This window comes from Battus philenor, unplaced genomic scaffold, assembly GCF_028537555.1.
Source record: "Battus philenor isolate CCGP_79_NKW_IND1 unplaced genomic scaffold, ilBatPhil1.0.hap1 SCAF_6, whole genome shotgun sequence".
In the NCBI taxonomy this organism is placed as follows: Eukaryota; Metazoa; Arthropoda; class Insecta; order Lepidoptera; family Papilionidae; genus Battus; species Battus philenor.
In genome coordinates, this window is record NW_027181726.1 from 6,654,543 (window position 1) to 6,674,761 (window position 20,219).

The following is a 20,219-nucleotide window of genomic DNA, read 5'->3' on the forward strand; positions in this document are numbered from 1 at the left end:
ATGAATATTTTCATATAGTAATTTAAGACTTTTATGTTTCTTGGTCTAAGATCAAAATGATTATAAATATTAAGTTGAATAGATATGGGCAGTGATAACACAATCATGGATGGATTAACACAAAATGAAAAAATAATTTGGTCTTGTTGGGAAGAAAAAACACCTAGAGATGTGGTCAGAGAAGCGGCTGCAAAAGGCACTCATATTAATTTAGCTATACAGTATTTAATGCATAAGAATTCTTGGAGTGAATCCTCTTCGAAAGAGTGGTTTTTGGCTGAGGTAAATACATATTTACGCTTGCGTATTAGATCTTTTTTACTGATAGTACATTACCATTTTGTTTTATTATATTTTTCTTAATACACAGGTTAAGGCATGGACTATCCAACTGCTTATAAGGAAACAAATATTTAAAGTCCTGCATATTTTAAATAAAGTTAACATAAATCCCGAAAATCATTTAATGACACTGGCAGCTAGTTCTTCTGATATTGATTATAGAGATTTTATCGTACAACAAATAGAAAAAATATCAAAAGACATTGAAAATAAAAATGTTGAATGTTGGACAAACTTTAAAAGACACTGGAATTTACTCAGGTATCTGGAAAAATCATTTGAAGTTGATGGAACATTTAAACAAAATAAAGTATTTGGAGAAGCAAATGATAGGGTATTCGTCAATGAAAGTGAGATTAAAGCACTAACAATTGAAAAAATAGAACAATATCCAGCTAATTGGAAAAGTAAAATAGCAACAACTCTGTTTTTTAACACATTTGGTAAGTTTCATTTTAAATATGCATTTGAAACAGCAAACATAAATGTTTGCCTAATTGATAATAACTGTTTGGTTTAATTAGTAATTGTCTTTGTTAAAATTTTAATAAATTTGATATCTACAATAATTATGGATTCACCTACTTTGTTTTGAAGCTGAACATTACAAATTAAGTGTATGTATGAGACAGTAACAATGATTTATTTAAAATTATCCATATTGTAATAAAAAATGACATGTACAAAATGATTTCTCATTGTTACCCTTTTAGTACTGAGGTAATTTTCGCATATATTGCATAAATTGCATAAAGATTTTTGAAAAAAAAAATTTTGATGAGCAGGAAAGTAAAAAATAATTAAAAATATTCAATAGGCTTTTCTTCAGTTTCAAATCAATATCTATAAATGGAGTGTGTAATAGTACTAGCGTCGCAGTACTGACACTCCGCTAAATTTGCACATTGATGTAGAGACAATATATTGACAGTTAGCACTGTAAGGGTTAAAATAATTTTTATATATTTTAGATCTGTTTAGTTGCTAAACTAAGATATTCAATATGTTTCAGAATTTTCCTTGCTGGATTTTACGTCTCCACATGAAATGTGGATTCATCTTTTGGAAAGAAATAAGGCAATGATACTCGTTCGCTGGATAAATGTACAAACTTCAGAAGTCGTTCGTGACATGAATGCAAGATACAATTTTTTTATAAATGAAAATTTTGTTAATAAGTTATTGAATGTTGACACTAAAGGTTTTAGCAGTGAAGTTTTAGAAAATTTAGATAAAATTTTCCGCTCTTGGCCAATTACAAATGAAATGATTGCAAATGTTGCTACACGTGACTGTTTTGCATACACCAAATTGTGCATTTATGATACCCTTTGCTCTTATGGAATAGTCATGGAAGATGAACATAATAACATATATTCCATAATAGCCAGACTAGCACGGACTCAAAACTTGAAACAAATTGATGACATTTTTACTGAACCCTGTGCAACTATAGGCAAGGAACAATTTTATGTGGAGCTGTCAAAGTATTGTGTAAAGCATAAACTTTATAATGTATTGACTATGTGTGTCGAAGGACATATATTAGACACTGACTTGTCTCATGTAGAACAAGAAGCCAAAGATTGTATTGAGTTGTGGTTATTGTTTAAAAGTATTGAACAAACATCAGATAGACAAAGTCATGTGGTACCCGTGTATAAAACTTGTCAGCAAATAGCAAAAGATGACATTAATAACTACATTTCTTCCAACCCTCATTTGGTGCTTGGCATGATACTACTAGAGGATGATGCAAATTTATTTGACATATTTACAAAAGAAGATATCATTCAATTTAAAGATTTTGGGTTGTCAAATCAAGGCTATAAACATAAGCTACCACATTTATACAATGTCTATAAAAAGTTTACAGGTGGAAAACAGATGTATGACTCAAAAGATGTTAATGTATATCAATTGCTGTCTGGATATCGTGGTTTGGATGTGTCAAAAATATTTGAATTCCAATTAATTAATCAAAATACCAAAAGTTTATTAAGTGAAAAATCTGACAGACGTAGTTTAGGCAGCCTCTTATCAAATGATGTAGAGGTAAGAGGTGGAATCAAAATGTTGTCTCAAAGGTCCATCGATATGCCAGATTTTGCCAATGAGAAACTCATAAAGCGATATGGATATGTTGCAAAATTGAATCATGTATATTATTTAAAACAATATCGTCCATGTAACGCTAGCCAGGCTTTCGTCGCACAGCAGTACCAGACATACAATAGATTACAAGAGAAAAGTATTAAAAGTGCTTGTTGTGAAGCACATGCCTTGGCTCTTCAAAATTGGTCAGATCCTGCATTGGCTGCATGTGCCATTTCTTTTGTAGCAATGATTGGATGTAATCCTACCAGATGTAGGGTTCATATGTCTGCAGCAAAAATGATTAAACATTATTTGGTAACATGTAAGAACTTATCTGAGGAGAAAGCAAACAAAATTGTCAATGACTTTATGACTAAACTTACGCAAAGTAATGACCAAGCAGCAAGAGACATTTTGCAATACTTGGAAGAAGTAACAACTTATAATATTAAACAAATGCAAGAATCTAATGAAAAATTCGACATGGCTGTTGTTTTATATGAATCTCAAACAATGGTGAAGTTTGCAATACTTCATAATCTACCATTTCCTGAAGTGCAATTAAGGGAGTTTGTGAAACAAAACTCCTGGTTTAATTTTTTGCTTTTCGGTGACGTTTTCAGATATCCTTTATCACAAATGCTACAGTTGTCTCAAGAATTTGAAAAGCAATCCTATGCAGAACATCTGAAATATATAATGTTGCACAAAGGCACTGAAGAAGATAAAGATTTTAAGTCAATTGCGAATAATGGACAGAGAAGGTTCTCTAGACTAAATTCTTTAGAAGTGGTAATTACATATCATTTCAATTTGTACTTTTTTAAACTTTAATGAATTACACATTCCATAAAAAAGTGAGGAAATAATATTTTGTATGAAGCATTAAAATAACCTGTTAAGATTATCTTTTTGCTTTTGTTTTTCGAACTAATAAATACGTAATATTTTTTAAACTGTTGACACGCGAAATATTATAAGACAAGTAATATTTTTGACTTTTAAATTAATTCACATATAACCAGTTTACGCATTTTCACGATAATCTAGTTTGATCTGAAGTTCGTTGGTAAAGAACACTCATCTGAATTTAAAATAGATTTACAGGGCGACCCTGTTAAGCTGTTTTTTTTTTAAATATTTATCTTTAATTATAAGCTTAAATCTGACAACAATATGGGAAAGTTGTATCAATTAATGTTTATAATGAAAATAACTTATGGTCACCTAGTAAATTTCAGTTTTGCAGATTTGATTTTATACTTAATGATGATATAGATTATATTACAGACATGAATAATTTTTGGCATGAAATAAAATTTAAAAATGGAATCAGTTTTTTTCTTAATACGACTTTCTGATTTTCTTTTCAGAGTCCAACTCAAAGTGTAACATTTGATTTTCCTTCAAGTGTATACATGGGCCGCGAACTATGGGAGGTGGCCGCGGCCTGTCACGGCCCAGAAGATCCACCCGCTGCGCTACTCCGAGCCGCCGATGTCTGTCGAGAACCACTACTTGTTCTGATCGCTAGTTGTTACGAGGTAATGTGATAACTATATTGTGTAACGATTACATAGTCCAGTGAATTGGCAAGTTGAAGTGGCAATGGGCAGGCTGCATAGTTTGCAGAACAGACAGCTGCTAGGGTCTCAATGTTCTGGAATGAAGACCATGAACCGGCAAGAGCAGCATAGGATGTTCACTCACAAAGTCGACATACTGTATGCAGACAACTTTCAACCAGTCCTTTAGGAAATATATGGGGTAGGGCTACTATGGCATATGTCCTATGTAAAAAAACTGTGTATTTTGAACTTATATTTAAAGAAGGCGGTATACAATTATATCGAATAATATTCAGAAAAAAGTTAAATAATGTCATTGTGTAATTTTATGATGAACACTATGATTTTAGTCTCATTATAAACTTTTTATATTACCAGCCCAATGCTATTGATGTCCTGTGGGCGCAGTGGGTGCTTGCGTCAATCGATCCATCAAAACACAGCCGCGAGGCACTGCAGGCGGAAATATCTCAACGGTCGCTCGCCGAGCAGTTCCACAAAGTTGCCGAAGTCTGCCTCATAGAAGGCTACGTCGCCACTCTTCAAGAGTCAATGCTCGTGTTCATGCCAGTAAGTTATAAGCCGCAGTAGTGCATTTAATTAAAATCACATCACAACAATCACAGCAACCATCATCATCATATAAACCTAAAGGTATAGGCCTCCCCCAATGATATCTATGGAAGGATATTCCATAATCGCCACGCGTGGTAGTTGGGTTGGCGATTGCAGTATTATGGTATGCAGAGGATGCTGCTGCCCATCCTCTAGAAACTTGTTTGTGAACAATGGCAATTCTTTATAATTAATACACAAAATGTGAATTGTATGATTTTATCCCGAAAATCGAACCCGCAACCTAGGAACCCAAGTCTAAATTATTTACCTCTGGGCTACCACTGCTCTCATTCAGATTCATTTAGAGCATTGGTACAATGCTCGCCTGCCACTACGAGTGGTGATAAAAATGTTGCTATGTGTATTGTATTTCCGATAAAAGCCCACCTATAAGTATTTAGTGTAAATTAGTCATATAAGGATAGCCGTAGAAATAAAGACAAAATTGCAATTTTTCTTTAAGCGCCTGTGTACACTTTAATCATTAATCAAGTTTATTTTAATTTTAAATTAAATTTAATTTTAATCAAGTTTATTAACGCATGTAATACTGAATTGTCATGTAATAAATTTAGGAAGTAAAAAAAAAACACTTTGTGTGTTAGAGGATTTTTATTACGTTTTTTGGTTTAAAAGAATTTTTGGTTGATTAAACAACTGCTCTATTGACAAACACAGGTGGTGGATATTTGTATTAAAAAATCTTATTATTACATTCGTGGAGTTTGTCAAATTACATTGAGTGTTCTTTTTCAGGAAAATCCCCTTACATTACTCACGACATTCTTGTATCGATGCGTTCGGCTTCGCACGTTCGACATCGAAACCTGTAGAACCCTGACAAATTTTCTCCAACAATGTCAGCGGAAATATAGTTCAGATTCATCCGGTTTGCCGTGGCATATGTCTAAGGAAACGTTACAGAAGATTGCCGTTGACTTGGTGATAATTACTCTGAGTTACAGTTTTGACAGTGCGTTTCATCAGAGGGAGTTTCTCCGGTGCTTAGCAGATGCACAGTTTGAGAAAGGGTTAATGGGTGAGTCGAGGCCCTTTATTTCATTTTCGCTCACCTTCACATCTGATCGAGAACTGTTTTATTTGATTGTTGTTACTTTTGCAGTGCCGACACCGAACTTCGGAACACTTTATGAAATTATTCGTATATCTATGCAAACATCATTTGTCGTAAACATTCACAAACTGTTGCAAGAGGATTGCGACAATTACCTTTCCGAATGTATCCATATGTACATAGAAAACGAGAAATACGAAGTAGCGCTTAAAATCGCAAAACTGGCAGGTTTACCCGTCAATGATATACTACAAGCTGAATGGGGTCACAAATACAAAATGTTGCATATGAGAGAAGTAGATGTCGACGATAAAGATTTAACTGTATTTATTGCACAAAGTAGCGAAGCTTTCAAAAAAGCAGCAGTCACTTTTGCTTCAGCTATACAATTTCTTACGCAATATGCTAAGTCTATCTCAGATCCTGTACAGAAATTTTACTCGTTCAGAATAATAATGAGTTGGTTCGAAGAGAACCACGAATATGGAAGGAAACGTGAAGAGATAGAACATTTGATGTGGTCTGCTTATTTTCAAGTTGAAGACCAAGAAAATGTGTTACTCGACTGCTATATGACCATTCTGCATTTCGTTCTCACCGGACAAAAAGATCGTACACTGTCGAAGACAGTTGGCCAACTGAACAACGACAAACCATTTTCAGCGACGCTACACGAGATTGAAGTTGAATCGGATGTTGGGAACATTGGACACGTTGTCACGCTAGACGAGCCGGATGCAATAGACAATTGGAGAAAAATTGTCAATCAACTGTTAGAGTTAAAACTACTTGTCGAGGCGTTCCGTTTGTCGGCCTTGTACAAAACGCCACCCGAATACCTTTACAGGACCCCCGCGTGTCCTGTACAAATAATAAGGACTTGTCTCAAATTAGCGGAGGGCACTTGTTCCCCTTACGAGTTGCCGCAGGAGCTTCGACTTGTTATATCTTCGCCATCGTTACAGAATAAACTTACGGGTATGTAAAATATTTTAAAAAGTTTTCATTGATACGTTCTGCCTTCTGGACCTTTTTCTGGAACTTTTTCATAAATTTTAAAAATTGCAAAATAATACATTTTTAAAATTATTCATATTATAATAATTCATATTAAAATTTATTATTATTAAAAATTATATCAGAGAAACTAATCAAACTATAAAAATTAGAGTATTAAAATACATCGTGCCATTTGATTTGCTTGGTTTCGAAGTTGATATTTGTAACAATTGGTGTTAAATGAACTTCAAATTTTTCTATAATCAGTATAATGAACGATCGCTCGTGGTTGTGTTTCAGTATCAGAAAACTCGGAAACGAGTTTCGAAGAGCTTGTGGTCATCCAGGAGAGGCAGGATATTACGTCCGTTGGGATACCACACCTGGCGGCACGGGAGGAGGCCGACAGGCTCTCGGTGTTGGACGCGCTTGCTGTGAGAAGTGGGCTATCGCTTGCCAAACAGGTTCTATATTCATTATATTTTAGTTACAAATTTATAATCGATCTATAAATGATATGAAAATGGCAATATTTTTAATGAATTGAAACTTTTATTTCATTATCATTATATCAGCCGTACGATGTCTACTGCTGGACATAGGCCTCCCTATAGATTTCCATTAACACCAGATCCAGAAGTAGCGTATAATGACCTGAACCCTGTCGCGTGTCCATTATAAAGGTGCACATCCTATGCTGCGCTTGCCAGTGTATGTTCTGCCCTCTACCAGTTCAACTTAGGTTTCTGCTAGGCTATAATAGTTACTTTTATTTGTCTACCGTTCTTTTTCCTGATTTCTAACTCTCTCAAAAATCCCTGGAAAAGCACTCTCTGTGGCTCGGTAAGCTTCTCTAAACTTACTAATGAGTATACTGGCCGAAGTGGGAGACACCTTCTATTGATTAATTTTGTTTTAATTTAATATTTTTGTTTTGTGTTTTATAATTAATATTGAATTATAGAATAAAATGTTCAATACAGATCGCAAGTTATTTCCGAATAGCGCTACAAATCGGTTGGGATTATACATCTGTGCTGAAATACCAAAATCGTCCCGTGGATTTCATTAATTTGGTGAGCGGGAGATCGCGCATGTCACTTGCAAATCTTGTTTTCAGAACATTTAATGTTCCAACGAAACAGGTGAGTGAGAGATTTTGTAATTAATAAAATTATATTTACTTTCTTTGAAAACACTATGAATTTTCATTTCTGATATGTCAGCTGATGATCAATTTTGCACTGCCCGCGTCCAATGACTTACACCGCCATTTTAATTATGTCGTCGGACCGTCTAGGAGGGCCTACCGCGTTTATCAGCTAGTGGTCATCTTTCAAAAACCCAACTAAATCAAAATTATTTACTTCATCAATAAATTTCAAAATATTTATGTTTAAATAAAAAAATACTTTACTCAGGTTGCAGAGTACCTTTGCTTGGAAATGGTAGCAGCTATAATTTCTCCTCACCTAGTGAAGACTTCGACGTTCAGACAAAAAGAGCACTTCCAATATACCCTTTGGGGTTATGTCCTTAATTCAGATATTGAAATGTTTCTGAACATGAGGCCGGACGCCTGCAGTCAAATTGGAAGACTAATACTGGATCATTTATTGGCATTCCAAAAGATTTATAAAGCCTTCAGTGCGTTTAAAATACCAGAGAATATTTTGGATGACAGCTGCCTTGATGTGGAAACATTGATCGATGAGGAGTATCAAAACGTAGAAAACGATGAAGTAGAATCCGTTTTGACGGAGGAGGGCACTCTCTTGTCCGCGGAAACTGAATCGATGTACTCAGTTTCGACAGTGTACACTGTCGGCAACAAGATGTCGAGGGACACGAGGCGAAACCTGTTCGACGCGGTGTCTCGGAGTAATGTGCACATACGTTATGAAGTTAAATCGAATATAAGGAAAATAACTAAAGGCGCGAAATTATCGACCAAACAGGTGCGTTGGAAAATATGTCATTCATATAACGTCTTTTGAGTTTTTGATTAAGGCTACTTATTCAAGTTAATCCCTCAAAGTAAATGTTAACAACATAAATTTGATGATTTTATGTTAATAGGTACCATAATTCATATTTTTAAGAAAATGGTTAAGAACTATTTACTAGACCTAAGATTATTTATCTGTTAATTGATTTCTTTTCCATCCTGTTTCTTTATTTTATTTGAGGCAAATGTGATCCAAATCTATTTGATGTTTTTTTTTTTAATTTTTAATCGTATTATATTTATTATAAGTATATATGTTACATGTATGTTTATGTATGTATATTTGTATATATGCATATTTTGTACACATTAACTACCCATCATTTACACATCGACCTTTTCTTTACTATGGCTGTCTATAAGAGATTGCCTCGTTTGATAAGACCGCCTGTTGTACTCTTTTGTTTATTATAATTAAACTGTTTAAATGTATCCTAAAATGTACAATAAAAAATATAAATTAAAAAATTAAATAAATATCTTGAAAGGTAAATCGCGATATATGGTGTGAACTGAATCTAAAGGTTTAAGATATTTCGAACTTATATTTCACTTGTCTTCACAATTGGCTTGGAGAATTTTATATTCTCTGACCCATAATAATGTCTAAGTATTATTTTAGACTTGATAGACTTATTCTCTTAGACGTGGATGATGAAAAACAACCTAAAAAGCGAATCATAGTTGACCTCTAACTCTTAATAGTTTTTAAATCGGTATATGAAGATTTAATACTTTTAGCTGACAAATGAACTATACATTCACCACTTTCAAACTTTTACACATATAGCCGATCACCCTGTTTCTAGCATTGCACTAATATTTTTTGTCGTTTTTATTTATGGCACTGTGCCTAAAACTAAATAATTATGCTTGTGTCTCCTGTAACTCTCATTAGATATTTGACTGGATTTTTTTTGCACAGGTAAACATAATCTCAATCGAGCTGTTGGTGGTGGCACACGAATGTTTCTCGGTGGCGTGCGACACGGAGGGCGTTGCAGTCGCGCTGCGCTCGGCGCAGGCGCTCGCCGCGCGTCTCCTGGCGGCTCGCTCCTGGCGCTTGATGGTTCGCTTGCTCACGGGCCTCGCGCGATACACCGAATGCGCGTACATTTTCCAGGTACACGTGATTGAGAGATAAAACCGCCTTCTTAAGGACCACTATATTACTCTACGAAGTGGACCTCATATCACGACGGCATTCCAATCGGGTGCAATGTCTAAAGAGCATAACGTTCATCAGTCGGATTCTCAGCAACGACATTCTTTTCATATTTCCAAGACACTACAAAAATTAGATCATATTTACTATGGAAATTTGCATTGCGGCTGAGTTATATTTACGAACTAATAGTTTTCGAAAATTATATATTATTATAAGAGTTTGTAAGTCAAAAAAATCGGTTTAAATACAGTATTTTTAAGAGCACTTTCGCAGTTACGTCGCTATATTAATATAATTTGATTAGTAAATTAATCATACATAAATTAGATAGTTTCACTTTTGGTGATTGCTAATACGTGGGTACATGTTTCTGTTTTTTATTAATATGCTCTAGTTCAGACCGTACATGATAACTGATGAATTAAATTTATAAACGCTTTATAACTTTTGATATTATTTACGTACGTGTGGCGTTTGAGTTTATCGATTTTTGAACTGCCGTACAAATTTTCAGGCTCTGCGAGACAATCATCAGTTCGAGTTTCTTCTCGGCCAGTTCGACTATATGCTCGGCCAGCAAGCAGACAAGATCGCAGAATTTAAGCATGGATTGCTCGATTTCTTGAAAACCCACTGTCCAGGGGATACAGATACTTACATAATGGTGGCCTTGCATTTTAACATGTACGCAGAGGCAGCCAGCGTAAAGAAAAAGCAGGCGTTAGATCTTATACACGACTTGGAGAAGATAGCTGTCGATGAGGCTAAGGGGACGTCTAAGAAGGCCGTTCAGCCGGTTTGGGTCATGATTCATGATAACGTGTCCACACGAACGTTGCTTGATACAGCTTTAAACCACTGCACTGACGCGGCCGAGCTGTACCTGCAAGGCGGTTGTACAGGGTTCGCAGGGGAAATGGCTTCTCTCGCCCAACAGATTGCTCTGCAGATGTCTTTATTGAACGCCTCTCCTACGAGACTAATCCTCAACAGGACGCCGGAGCAAATGTACAATCTGGTCAGTGAATATTTAAGGTAAATGTCAATGTTATTTGATTTCGGCTAAAGTTTGCACTATAAGACCTACCATGAAATGGCATGCGTCCACTCATAAGGTTGACAGGCGCCTTTGTTACGGTACTCGAAAGAGGCTGGATGCCGGCTGGTTCCAATCGGTCCTATTAGAAATCTATGGAGAAGGAGTATGTATAACAGTGGACCGGTTTGTGGCTGAAATGACGAGCGTGCGCTAGAATAAAACCGCGGAACTACAAGGAAAGATTGAGTTAACGTATCAATATCTTGCTTTATAGGGAATCTTTTAAAAAAAATCTTTCAAAGAGGTCGCTAACGAGATCTATAAATTTTTATATTAATTATCATCATCATGTCAGCTGGTGGACGCCCTCTGCATAACATAGGTCTCCCAATTTACCGGTTTTGCGCTGCCCATATCCAGTTACTTCCCGGGACCATAACGAAATTGCCGATAATAGCACAACCAATTTAAAGATTCGCCTACTATGAAATGGATAGGTAACTTTTTTAAATAATAAAATTAACAAATTATTGTATGATGCGTTAATTAAATAAGTTCCTTTTATTTAGTTTCATGGAGGGCCTGGTGCTACTGGCGGGTAGAGGAGGCGAGGCGTGGCGCGAGTTAGCCTACCGACGCGCTCTCACTAACGACCAGGCCTACTTGAGGGACATGGCCACTTATAGACCAGATGTCGCATACGAATTCGTTAACAGGTATTGAGTGTCAGTTTGTACAAAAATATAAAAGCTTATTGTTTTGCACATAACATACTTAAATTACATCATTGGTAACTATGTAAAGATTAAACATGGAATGTCGTCACCAAATTTATAATCTACTGTCCACCTCAACCGGTCCGTAACATGTCTACCCACAAAGTGGGCAAACGTTCTTAAGGTCATCAGAAGACACCAGATGCAGCTTTCATCTGGTCTTATTTTCTGCAAGGATAATGTTGATGATTTACCACCACAGACTTCTATTTAAAGTAATAAACTTGTCACGGTAAAAAATTATATAGAAACGTATTTTCAAAGTGATCACTTTATTTTTGACTTAATTATTTACAAAAATTAGTTTTCTTTTTTGTACAAAGCAACTATTCAATGTTAATGTAATAAATGTTATTGTGATGTGTACGATATTTTTTGCATGTAACAAAAATGTGTGTAACTAACACACATTTTTTTTTTGGTTTGGTAGACTTGAAATGTTTGACAGCTAGGCATAGGTGGTTTAAATTACTCTGTGGTTGGTACGAGAAAAAGTTGTACTGTTTTTACGAGCAATAATTTTTTTTTCTTTTAAAAGAGACTTCCTCCTTCCTTAAGTATAAAAATAGGAGCAGAATCGGCCGAGTTGTTTTTCCTCCTTTAAAAGTTATCTATATTCGACCCTAAAATTCATTTCTTGAGAATCCTTTGTTTTTTAATGACAAGTGCAAATGGCTTGAACGGAAAATGCAGCGAGGATCGTATACGCCCCACATGGCATGGAAGTAGTTGCGTAATAGATGTTAATAAGACATTTTTATATACATGTTTTGTTTCGTTCAAAGGTACAAAAATGAGAAAAAGAAAACGTCTGTTTCCCAGGCTGCCATGACCGAACTTCGTAACCTTGTAAGATGATCACACTATATCTAACGTAGAAATAAATACGGATATAAATCTCATAATCTATAAACGGCTTAAAAGTATGACTAAATATTAATAGCATGTTCCAATAGTTATAACCGAATACCTTACCTTGCAAATGTATATCTAAATAATTATAAGTGATATCTTATTTTGTTGATTTTTTTTTAAATTTTGGTTAATTTTAAGTAAGTAGCTGTGATATTATCTTGAATTGACTGATGAATTTATGCATATTTTTGTAACTAATAAAAAAAATAAGAAATTATGTAACATTGTTTTATTTTGATGAAGTTACCTTCATTTATTTTAATTTGAATGTCATTTTATTGATCACAGAAAATATTTTTTTAAAATTTTTTTTTCAATAATTTAATGATAAATCTAATTTTAAAAAATATTAACACGAACAGTAATTATATGTATATAGTGATTATGCATACCTTATAATTACATTTAATGTGTAGAAATTAACATATTTTTACAAAAATTAGAAGAGGTATTTAAATGCAATGAAAAAAGTTTTAGAAGGAATTAAATTTTATTATAAATTAACATAAAACCCAACACAATATATTGGCTACCATCTATTACATATAGTGAGAGAATACAAAGCCCTAATTTAGGGTACAAGTAAAAAGAACCATGGTCCTTCTAATACTCGACGCAATTCTGGCCTCGATACGATAATTATTTTAAAAAGATTAAGTACTTTATATAGTATATTAGATTGTAAAATACTGCAGACAAGGTATTTCTTTCCCAAAGAAATTGTTACGATAGTATTGAAACAATATTAATACATAATCAAATTTTATTTATTTTTCTATTGATTGATTTAAAAAATCAAAAATTCTCATTATTCATGAAACCTTTTTTTAAAGATAATCGTCAAAGGAAGTAATAACAAAATATATATTATTACTTTAAAACATCAAGGCACCAGATATTTTACACCAATATTAATTGAAGTCTAAACAAAATACAAATTGGAATGTATTAAACTACCTATTTGAGGTAAATGCTTTTGCTAAAGACGTATCAGCAACCTTTGTGATAAATGCTTATGGTTGTGTTATTTTCTAGACGTAATAACATTTTTAAATGTTATTTTATAAGTTCTAATTTTATTAATTATTTTGCTAAATATTTACCGATCTGACATGAAATTGGAAGGGGGCGAGTTTAGAACCTCTATTTTATAGATATTCACTACATACATAGTAATCGTAAACACAAACTATGATTACTACATTGAATAGGATAATTAAATAAAATATAAAATTCATGAATTAATAAATATCTCAAAAAACCCGACAAGTGTCTCACGTACAACAATCAAAGAATATAAATTTTAATATCTCTAACATTGTTCCCACAGTATAATTTAAAAGAAAAAAAAAACATGTGTCCAATTCGGTTTAAACAATTTATGCCAATATTTACACAGCGAGTAAAAATGGTTTGATTTTAATTTATAAAAATACATGATGGTAACCGACAAATGGAACACGGTAAGAGATGCGAAAATTTTATGATCTGTCATATAGCAACAATTTTTATCTGTATCATTGAATAAAGATACGCCGTCTGAAAAACTGATAAGTTATGAAATGTTCATTCTAAAAATAATAATTTTATTACATTTTGTATTTCCTACGTAATTGACTCCGGTAACGTATATCTTATCTACTAATTATTGTACTTAATGGTATTCAGCAAGACATATCGCAAAGTGCCTTTTAGTTAAGGTAATAGGTTAGTAAATTGCTTTTATATTTGAGCAAAATAAATTAATAGAATGATGACAATTTATGAATGGATTTAATTCATAGGAAACCTGTCAGGTAACTTTACATTTGTCAAATTGACAAAGACATTCGTTCATCACAACTATAAAGTAGTTAATGTAACGTACTCTATGCACACAGATTCAAAGAGTTATGTCGCAATTATAGACAAACTATATATAACTCGAACGTCCATAAACATTTCACTTATTTTTAACAATTTTCATACTTATCATCACAGTCTTCGCACAGTACTTACAACCTATAAATGTTGATTCTTATTGAAAAAGTTTCATCATAATTTATATGCTATTTACAATTTTTCTAGTTAATACCTGATAAGTATTTACAATAGTTGTACAGCAGGCATTAAATCATTATAGGATTCAGTGTCATGAAAATGCTCACATAACTTATAACATTATAACTTTAAAATTAACTTTTCCACTTGAGATTCAATGATTTCACTTATTCGTTTTTTCCTATATTCTAAAGAAAATTTAAAACTTTTTTGCTGTAATAATTTGCTTTGTCTAAAGTGGTCTTTTTTTTGGAATTGATATCAATTTAAAGAAGTTTAAGGTTAGTTTAGTGAGGAGTTTACACAACTTGAGTAACCCGGTATGTATGCTTCTCTTCAATTATGGTTTGCATTGTGCGATGTACGTTCTCAGGCAAATGGTCTAGAAGCATGCGGGGCATCACTTGCAGTTCCATAAAGTCTTCGGGGCATCCCCATCTCATTTCATACGTAGGTTCCTGAGTGCGCACTTTCCTGCAACAAACAAATTTATTTTAGTAATTATATTTATGAAGTTGTCGAATTTAGATAATAAATATGAGTTATTATTTTTTAAAAGAAAAATAAATTAAACTCTGCTAATAATGTTACTTATAGTTTACCTTTCCTCATCGGCTTCATTTCTTGGAACAGACATGAAAAGTACATGATGTTTACTCATTATTTATTTTTTCATAAAAAATATATTCTCCAGTACAATGTAAATATATTCTCCTATTTAGTTATTGGTAGTGAATTAAATAAAAGTAAATTTGCATTTAAAACAGAACATTTGTGTCTTTATTTTGGTGATAACTTTACTATAGTGTAATTGAAACCTCTATACCGCGCCTTATAATAATATGTTACACGAACCAAAGTAACAGTCTCTTAATCATCATAATTATGCCGATCGATGCCCACTGTAATGCATAGAACTCTCCAAAAGATCAACACAATAACGACTTATATTTTTAATGAAAGATTTAATTACTTTTCAATTCCCATGCGCTTGCGCCGTACAATATGTAGTATTCGGCCGGCCGTAAATAGGCGAGCTGTTGAAAACCGACGCGCAAACACGTTTCTCGAAACCAGCGCCGCTTCCTGAAAAAGATTTAAATTTTTAGTTTAAGTCCTTCTTCTGGCTCTTTTATTGACATTTATATTCTTCTGTAATTAAAAATAATATGTTGATTGCTATTTTTGTAAAAAAACAAAACTTATCCATTGTAAAATTAAAAGTAAATTATTACATCAATTCAAACAAACATGAAACGTGATAATTGAAATTATGTTTAATCTTTATAGCTAAAATATACATTTGTAAAATCTAAAATATTTTTGATTTAATTAATAGTTTCTGGACATTAATATTTTAAAAGCATTGTTTTTTAGGAACAGCAAGAGTTTGAATAATTATTTAAAACACACTTATCCCTCTTAGCATTATGAGTTATGGCTGGTTGTCATGTTTGTATATATACTGATGAGTGTAAATATACATACCGTATTAGCACACTGTTAGTTTTAATGAAAATTCAATTGAACTTATATGAAACTTGGTCCATAAATAAAAAAAAAAGTTATAACGTTTTATATATAACAGTTATGCAATCATGTTGAACGCTGTTTCATTTTAGATAAGGAATACTAGTGTTTTAATCATTAAGGTCCAATTTTTGATTTTATGTTTTATCACATTTGTGAAATATCTCTTAGGATATTTATATATGATATAAACCATTTTTTATAGTTATAGATGTTATAGGACACACAAACAATTTTAATTATTACCAGTTCTAAATTTACTTTTAATTTGCTAGAAATGTATAAAAACAGAACACAAAACAAGGCTTAAGTAATTTTCATTAAAACTAATTTGAAGTGGACATCTGAAGAGTTAAAACATAAAAAAGTAAACAAAAAACGAAGTTGTGATAGAGGTATCAATCTCATTAGCATCACACGCAAAACTATAAAAATATAGCAATGATGATGAAACCGCTCACAGGCTAGGTGGCTGTAATAGAAAAGTTAAAATAAGTCAAAGCGTTGATGAATGATGGCGAGCAACACCGACACACAAGGCCCACAACACGCGACGTCACACGTGGCGGCAGGTAGAAAGGTTTCAACTGACAGCACTCACGGTGGACACGCCCTGTACGAGCAGCGCGTCCGAGTCATCAGACGTGTTCGCCTCCAGCTCCTCGGGCCGCCGCCACGTCGACTCCAGGTCTCGCGCTGGCACACCGAATAGCGCGTATCCGAACCCGTTCAGCATTATCCGGTACTAAAATGAAACACAAATGTTATCACCCGAGTTTCGAGACTATAGTTTTTTTTTCCATTATTCGTGTTGTTTGCTTTAAACCTTTTTTTGTTTGCATTATGAGCAGTGGATCATCATTATCCAGCCAAAATATGTTCCATAACTAATGAAATCGTTACTGATTAGAAAATCTATCTCAGTGCCCAGATGAAAGCATACTTTCAAATTCAACGGCTAATTACGAAGGATTGTAGTTACTGTAAAGGCCTTATCTTCAATATCTTCCACCTCTGTCTTCTCAAATGCGTACGGGCAAACATGTTTAATCCGAGACGAAACAAGTCATCAGAGCGGCCTAGTAAAGATTTTCAAAATTTACATTGTTAAATACCAAGCTCTGTAGTTATTCGAGAGACATTATGGAGGTAAAACGTATTTTAAAATACGCACAATATATAAAAGAAAAATTAATTGGTTTATTTCTTTATTAAAAAATGCAAAACTTGGAGTGATTTGTAAGATACTTTGCTTACTGTCAATCAATAGTTAAAAAATACACTATACCTTGGGCAATTTAGTGGCGTGAATAGTCTGTATAACTTTGGTACGTAAGTTCTCTATGCTGTGGACGCTGAGCCGCATCACCAGATCGTCACCGACTCCAATTGTTAATACGAAGCTCTCAGTGAACCGTGCCGCTTCGCGACTGATCAACCCCGCTGAAATAAACATAATTATTAAAACTACTGCTTAGCTTTTACAAAATTAGCTAATAAATATTTGATATGAATGGAACCTATTATAATCAACTAAGCAATTATTTTTGTATGACCTCGGAAACTTATCGAGTAAGACATCTATGCAATTACCGAATCGTTTATGAACAATTAAATGGATGCAAAATTTCCCCCTCATTTCCACATGCTGTCGGAGTTCTGTAAAATTGGTTTTTAAATGGATTTTACACGGCAAAAGGAGTAAATTTAAAAGCAAATTTTAAATCTTGAAACCCTAAGATGACCGAGATATCCTGATGAGTCACTACAAAGTCTCTCAGTCTCTCCCAGTCTATCTTTTATATATATCCGTTTCGTGTGGCTGGCACTGCCTTCTTTAGTGAAATTTTATAAAATCTATTTTTTGTAGTTTTTAACACCCCAAAACAAATATTCTGCCCAAGTTTTATATCTATAAATGCTATAATTCGAAAATACACATTTTTTAAATGAAAGCCCTTAATCCCTAGAAAGTTATTACGAGAGGAATTTCATAACTTTTGGGTGACTTTTACTCTGTAAAGTATCATTTAAACAAAGTTTCAAGTGTAAATCTCTTATATATCACAAGAAGTACTCCCTAGAGGAGATCTTGACTTGAACTCGAAATTACGAATTTGTAGCCATGGAATGGGCTGGACTGGAGATTCGAAAACAAATCAGGAACGAAGGTAGCCGGCACAGTCCAACGAATTGGCAAGATGAAATGACTGCCGGAAGACGCTGGATGCAGGCAGCAATCCACGGCGGCCCTGTTGAGAATTTAGAGGAGAGGCCCATGTCCAGCAGAAGACCATGATAATATATTAATATTTAGAAGTGAAATATTTACCTGGTGTTGAAAAAGCAAACACTTTAAGATGAGGATATCTCGGCCTAAGTTTCAAAGCAACCAAAACTGCTACACCAGCTCCAAGACTGTGACCTAGACAAAAAAAAAACATATATATATCCAAATCTATTGCGCACGCTTTTTTTAAGTTAAGAATTATTCTGTACATACATGTTATACAAAAAATGTTTTTATTGAACTCTGCCAGGAAACACATTCACATTTTAATGACTAATTAATTAAGAGTTTATTTTTTTAACTAAAATTTACAATGACGGTAGATCCGGAAAATACAAAAAAAATCGTAACAATATATTGTAAACAAGTTCTGCTGGCTGGTAGTATGTTTTAAAAGAACTAATAGCATTTAAGATAATGTCCTGTTTTCTCTAGAGTCCAAACTAGACTGTGTGTTCTGTCTTGGCACTTTATTATTAAAGGAAAAATAGCCGAAGAATTGCGCTTAAATAGATACGATATATGAGTTGTTTATATAATTTATATAATACTTAATGGGATCAGGCGTTACCTTGTTTTTTAATAATATGTATCTAATACCTAGGTATTGATGTATTATTTATATTTTTTTTATTTTAATCATTAGTACATATTTACACATTAATAATAGTAACACAAGATCAACAACAGTTTTCACTTAAAGGAAAGTACACTCTGGAATACATGAAAGTTTTATATTTATAAGTACATTAATGATAAAATTTTGAATTATACAAATCAATGTACACACCGAACATTAAATTGATAATAAATATACACTAGTCAATTCAAAGGAAGAATGAATTGTTTATAATCTTTTTAAGTCTCGGAATAGTTGTCCATAAAAGCTTTAAATTCATTTCTAAATCCTCAAAGTGTGTTTCCATATGTTTAAAGTTTGTAATTAAACCAAAAATCATCACATCGCACATTTTTTTAAAAATTTAATTTGGGTATTAGAGATTTAATGTTTTCTTTATTTACCTGTAAGGACAAGGTCGTAGTGTGGGAATTGCTGAAATGCGCGGTCCAGCACAGGCATCAGGCGTCTCAGCATTTTAGCGGCGCCCATCGACATTCCTTTGTGAGCAGCCGTGTCTTCTGGCAATCCTGTTCGAAGGAATAGACATCAGTAATAGAACAAATAAACTAAGAACATTACCAGTAGCTTCGCTTCATTGCAGTTTGGTCCAAACCTACACCTTTCGCATATTAACTTCGTTGTTGATTTTTAAATATTACGGGAGCTAAGTTTTTACGTACATTAAAGAAATAATATATTACTGATAATATTTATTTACTGAATTATCTCAGCCTTACGGATAGATAGTGTCTATACGAAAAAAAATTAATGTATGAACATACAAGCCAGTAACGCAATCACAAGTCAGTAGACGCGCCGTGGGTAAGATAGGTTACGTCGCGGGAAATCACTGTATTTGGGCAGTGCAAGAGCGTTCATCTTGGACATCTTTAGCGGAGACCCTTTGCCTTGCAGTGGACGCGATGATGATGATGATATTCTTAATATATTTTCTCAACATTTATTAAAAATATTAATAAGAATAATACAAGAATATACACCATAGCAACTGTTGTAAAGCTAATCAATTATTGCCCACAAACGGATTTTTTCTTCATTGTCATTTCATTATCAAGTCATTTAACGTAAAGCATTATGATATGTAACGAAATTCTAGACCAGATCAAATGGG

General features: G+C 33.5%; 2 protein-coding genes across 5 annotated transcripts in view; one reads left to right on the forward strand and one right to left on the reverse strand.

The window, feature by feature from the left end:
- Window position 1: 1 nt before the first annotated feature.
- Window positions 2-12,780, forward strand: LOC137930258 (spatacsin). Of its 2 annotated transcripts, XM_068773475.1 has the most exons (14): window positions 2-282; window positions 371-785; window positions 1,355-3,231; window positions 3,813-3,983; window positions 4,386-4,577; window positions 5,382-5,664; window positions 5,749-6,678; window positions 7,000-7,163; window positions 7,683-7,844; window positions 8,121-8,657; window positions 9,633-9,830; window positions 10,390-10,910; window positions 11,484-11,630; window positions 12,476-12,780. In XM_068773475.1, exons 1-14 carry the CDS (start codon window positions 85-87, stop codon window positions 12,546-12,548), a joined length of 5,868 nt encoding a protein of 1,955 aa, XP_068629576.1. In that variant the 5' UTR covers window positions 2-84; the 3' UTR covers window positions 12,549-12,780. The 2 variants fall into 2 exon arrangements, with proteins under 2 accessions (XP_068629576.1, XP_068629577.1); XM_068773476.1 differs by lacking the exon at window positions 12,476-12,780 and having other exon boundaries at window positions 10,390-10,893; window positions 11,484-11,604.
- A 339-nt stretch (window positions 12,781-13,119) lies between these two features.
- Window positions 13,120-20,219, reverse strand: part of inaE (inactivation no afterpotential E) — a 54,184-nt gene continuing 47,084 nt past the window's right edge. For 2 of the 3 annotated variants that reach the window (XM_068773348.1, XM_068773349.1), the window contains exons 9-14: window positions 19,489-19,614; window positions 18,508-18,600; window positions 17,464-17,618; window positions 16,768-16,920; window positions 15,619-15,731; window positions 13,120-15,119 (exon numbers count right to left, since the gene is read on the reverse strand). In XM_068773348.1, the coding sequence (XP_068629449.1) occupies window positions 14,945-15,119; window positions 15,619-15,731; window positions 16,768-16,920; window positions 17,464-17,618; window positions 18,508-18,600; window positions 19,489-19,614 (815 nt within the window). In that variant the 3' untranslated portion in view covers window positions 13,120-14,944. The remainder of the gene's footprint in view (window positions 15,120-15,618; window positions 15,732-16,767; window positions 16,921-17,463; window positions 17,619-18,507; window positions 18,601-19,488; window positions 19,615-20,219) is intronic. The other variant, XM_068773350.1, reaches the window with a different exon arrangement.

Coding starts and splice junctions, on each gene's coding strand:
- LOC137930258 (XM_068773475.1), top strand. CDS start 85: ATGGGCAGTGATAACACAATCATGGATGGATTAACACAAAATGAAAAA. Junction 6,679..6,999: donor GTTACAGAATAAACTTACGG/GTATGTAAAATA, acceptor GTTGTGTTTCAG/TATCAGAAAACTCGGAAACG. Junction 7,845..8,120: donor TTAATGTTCCAACGAAACAG/GTGAGTGAGAGA, acceptor TACTTTACTCAG/GTTGCAGAGTACCTTTGCTT.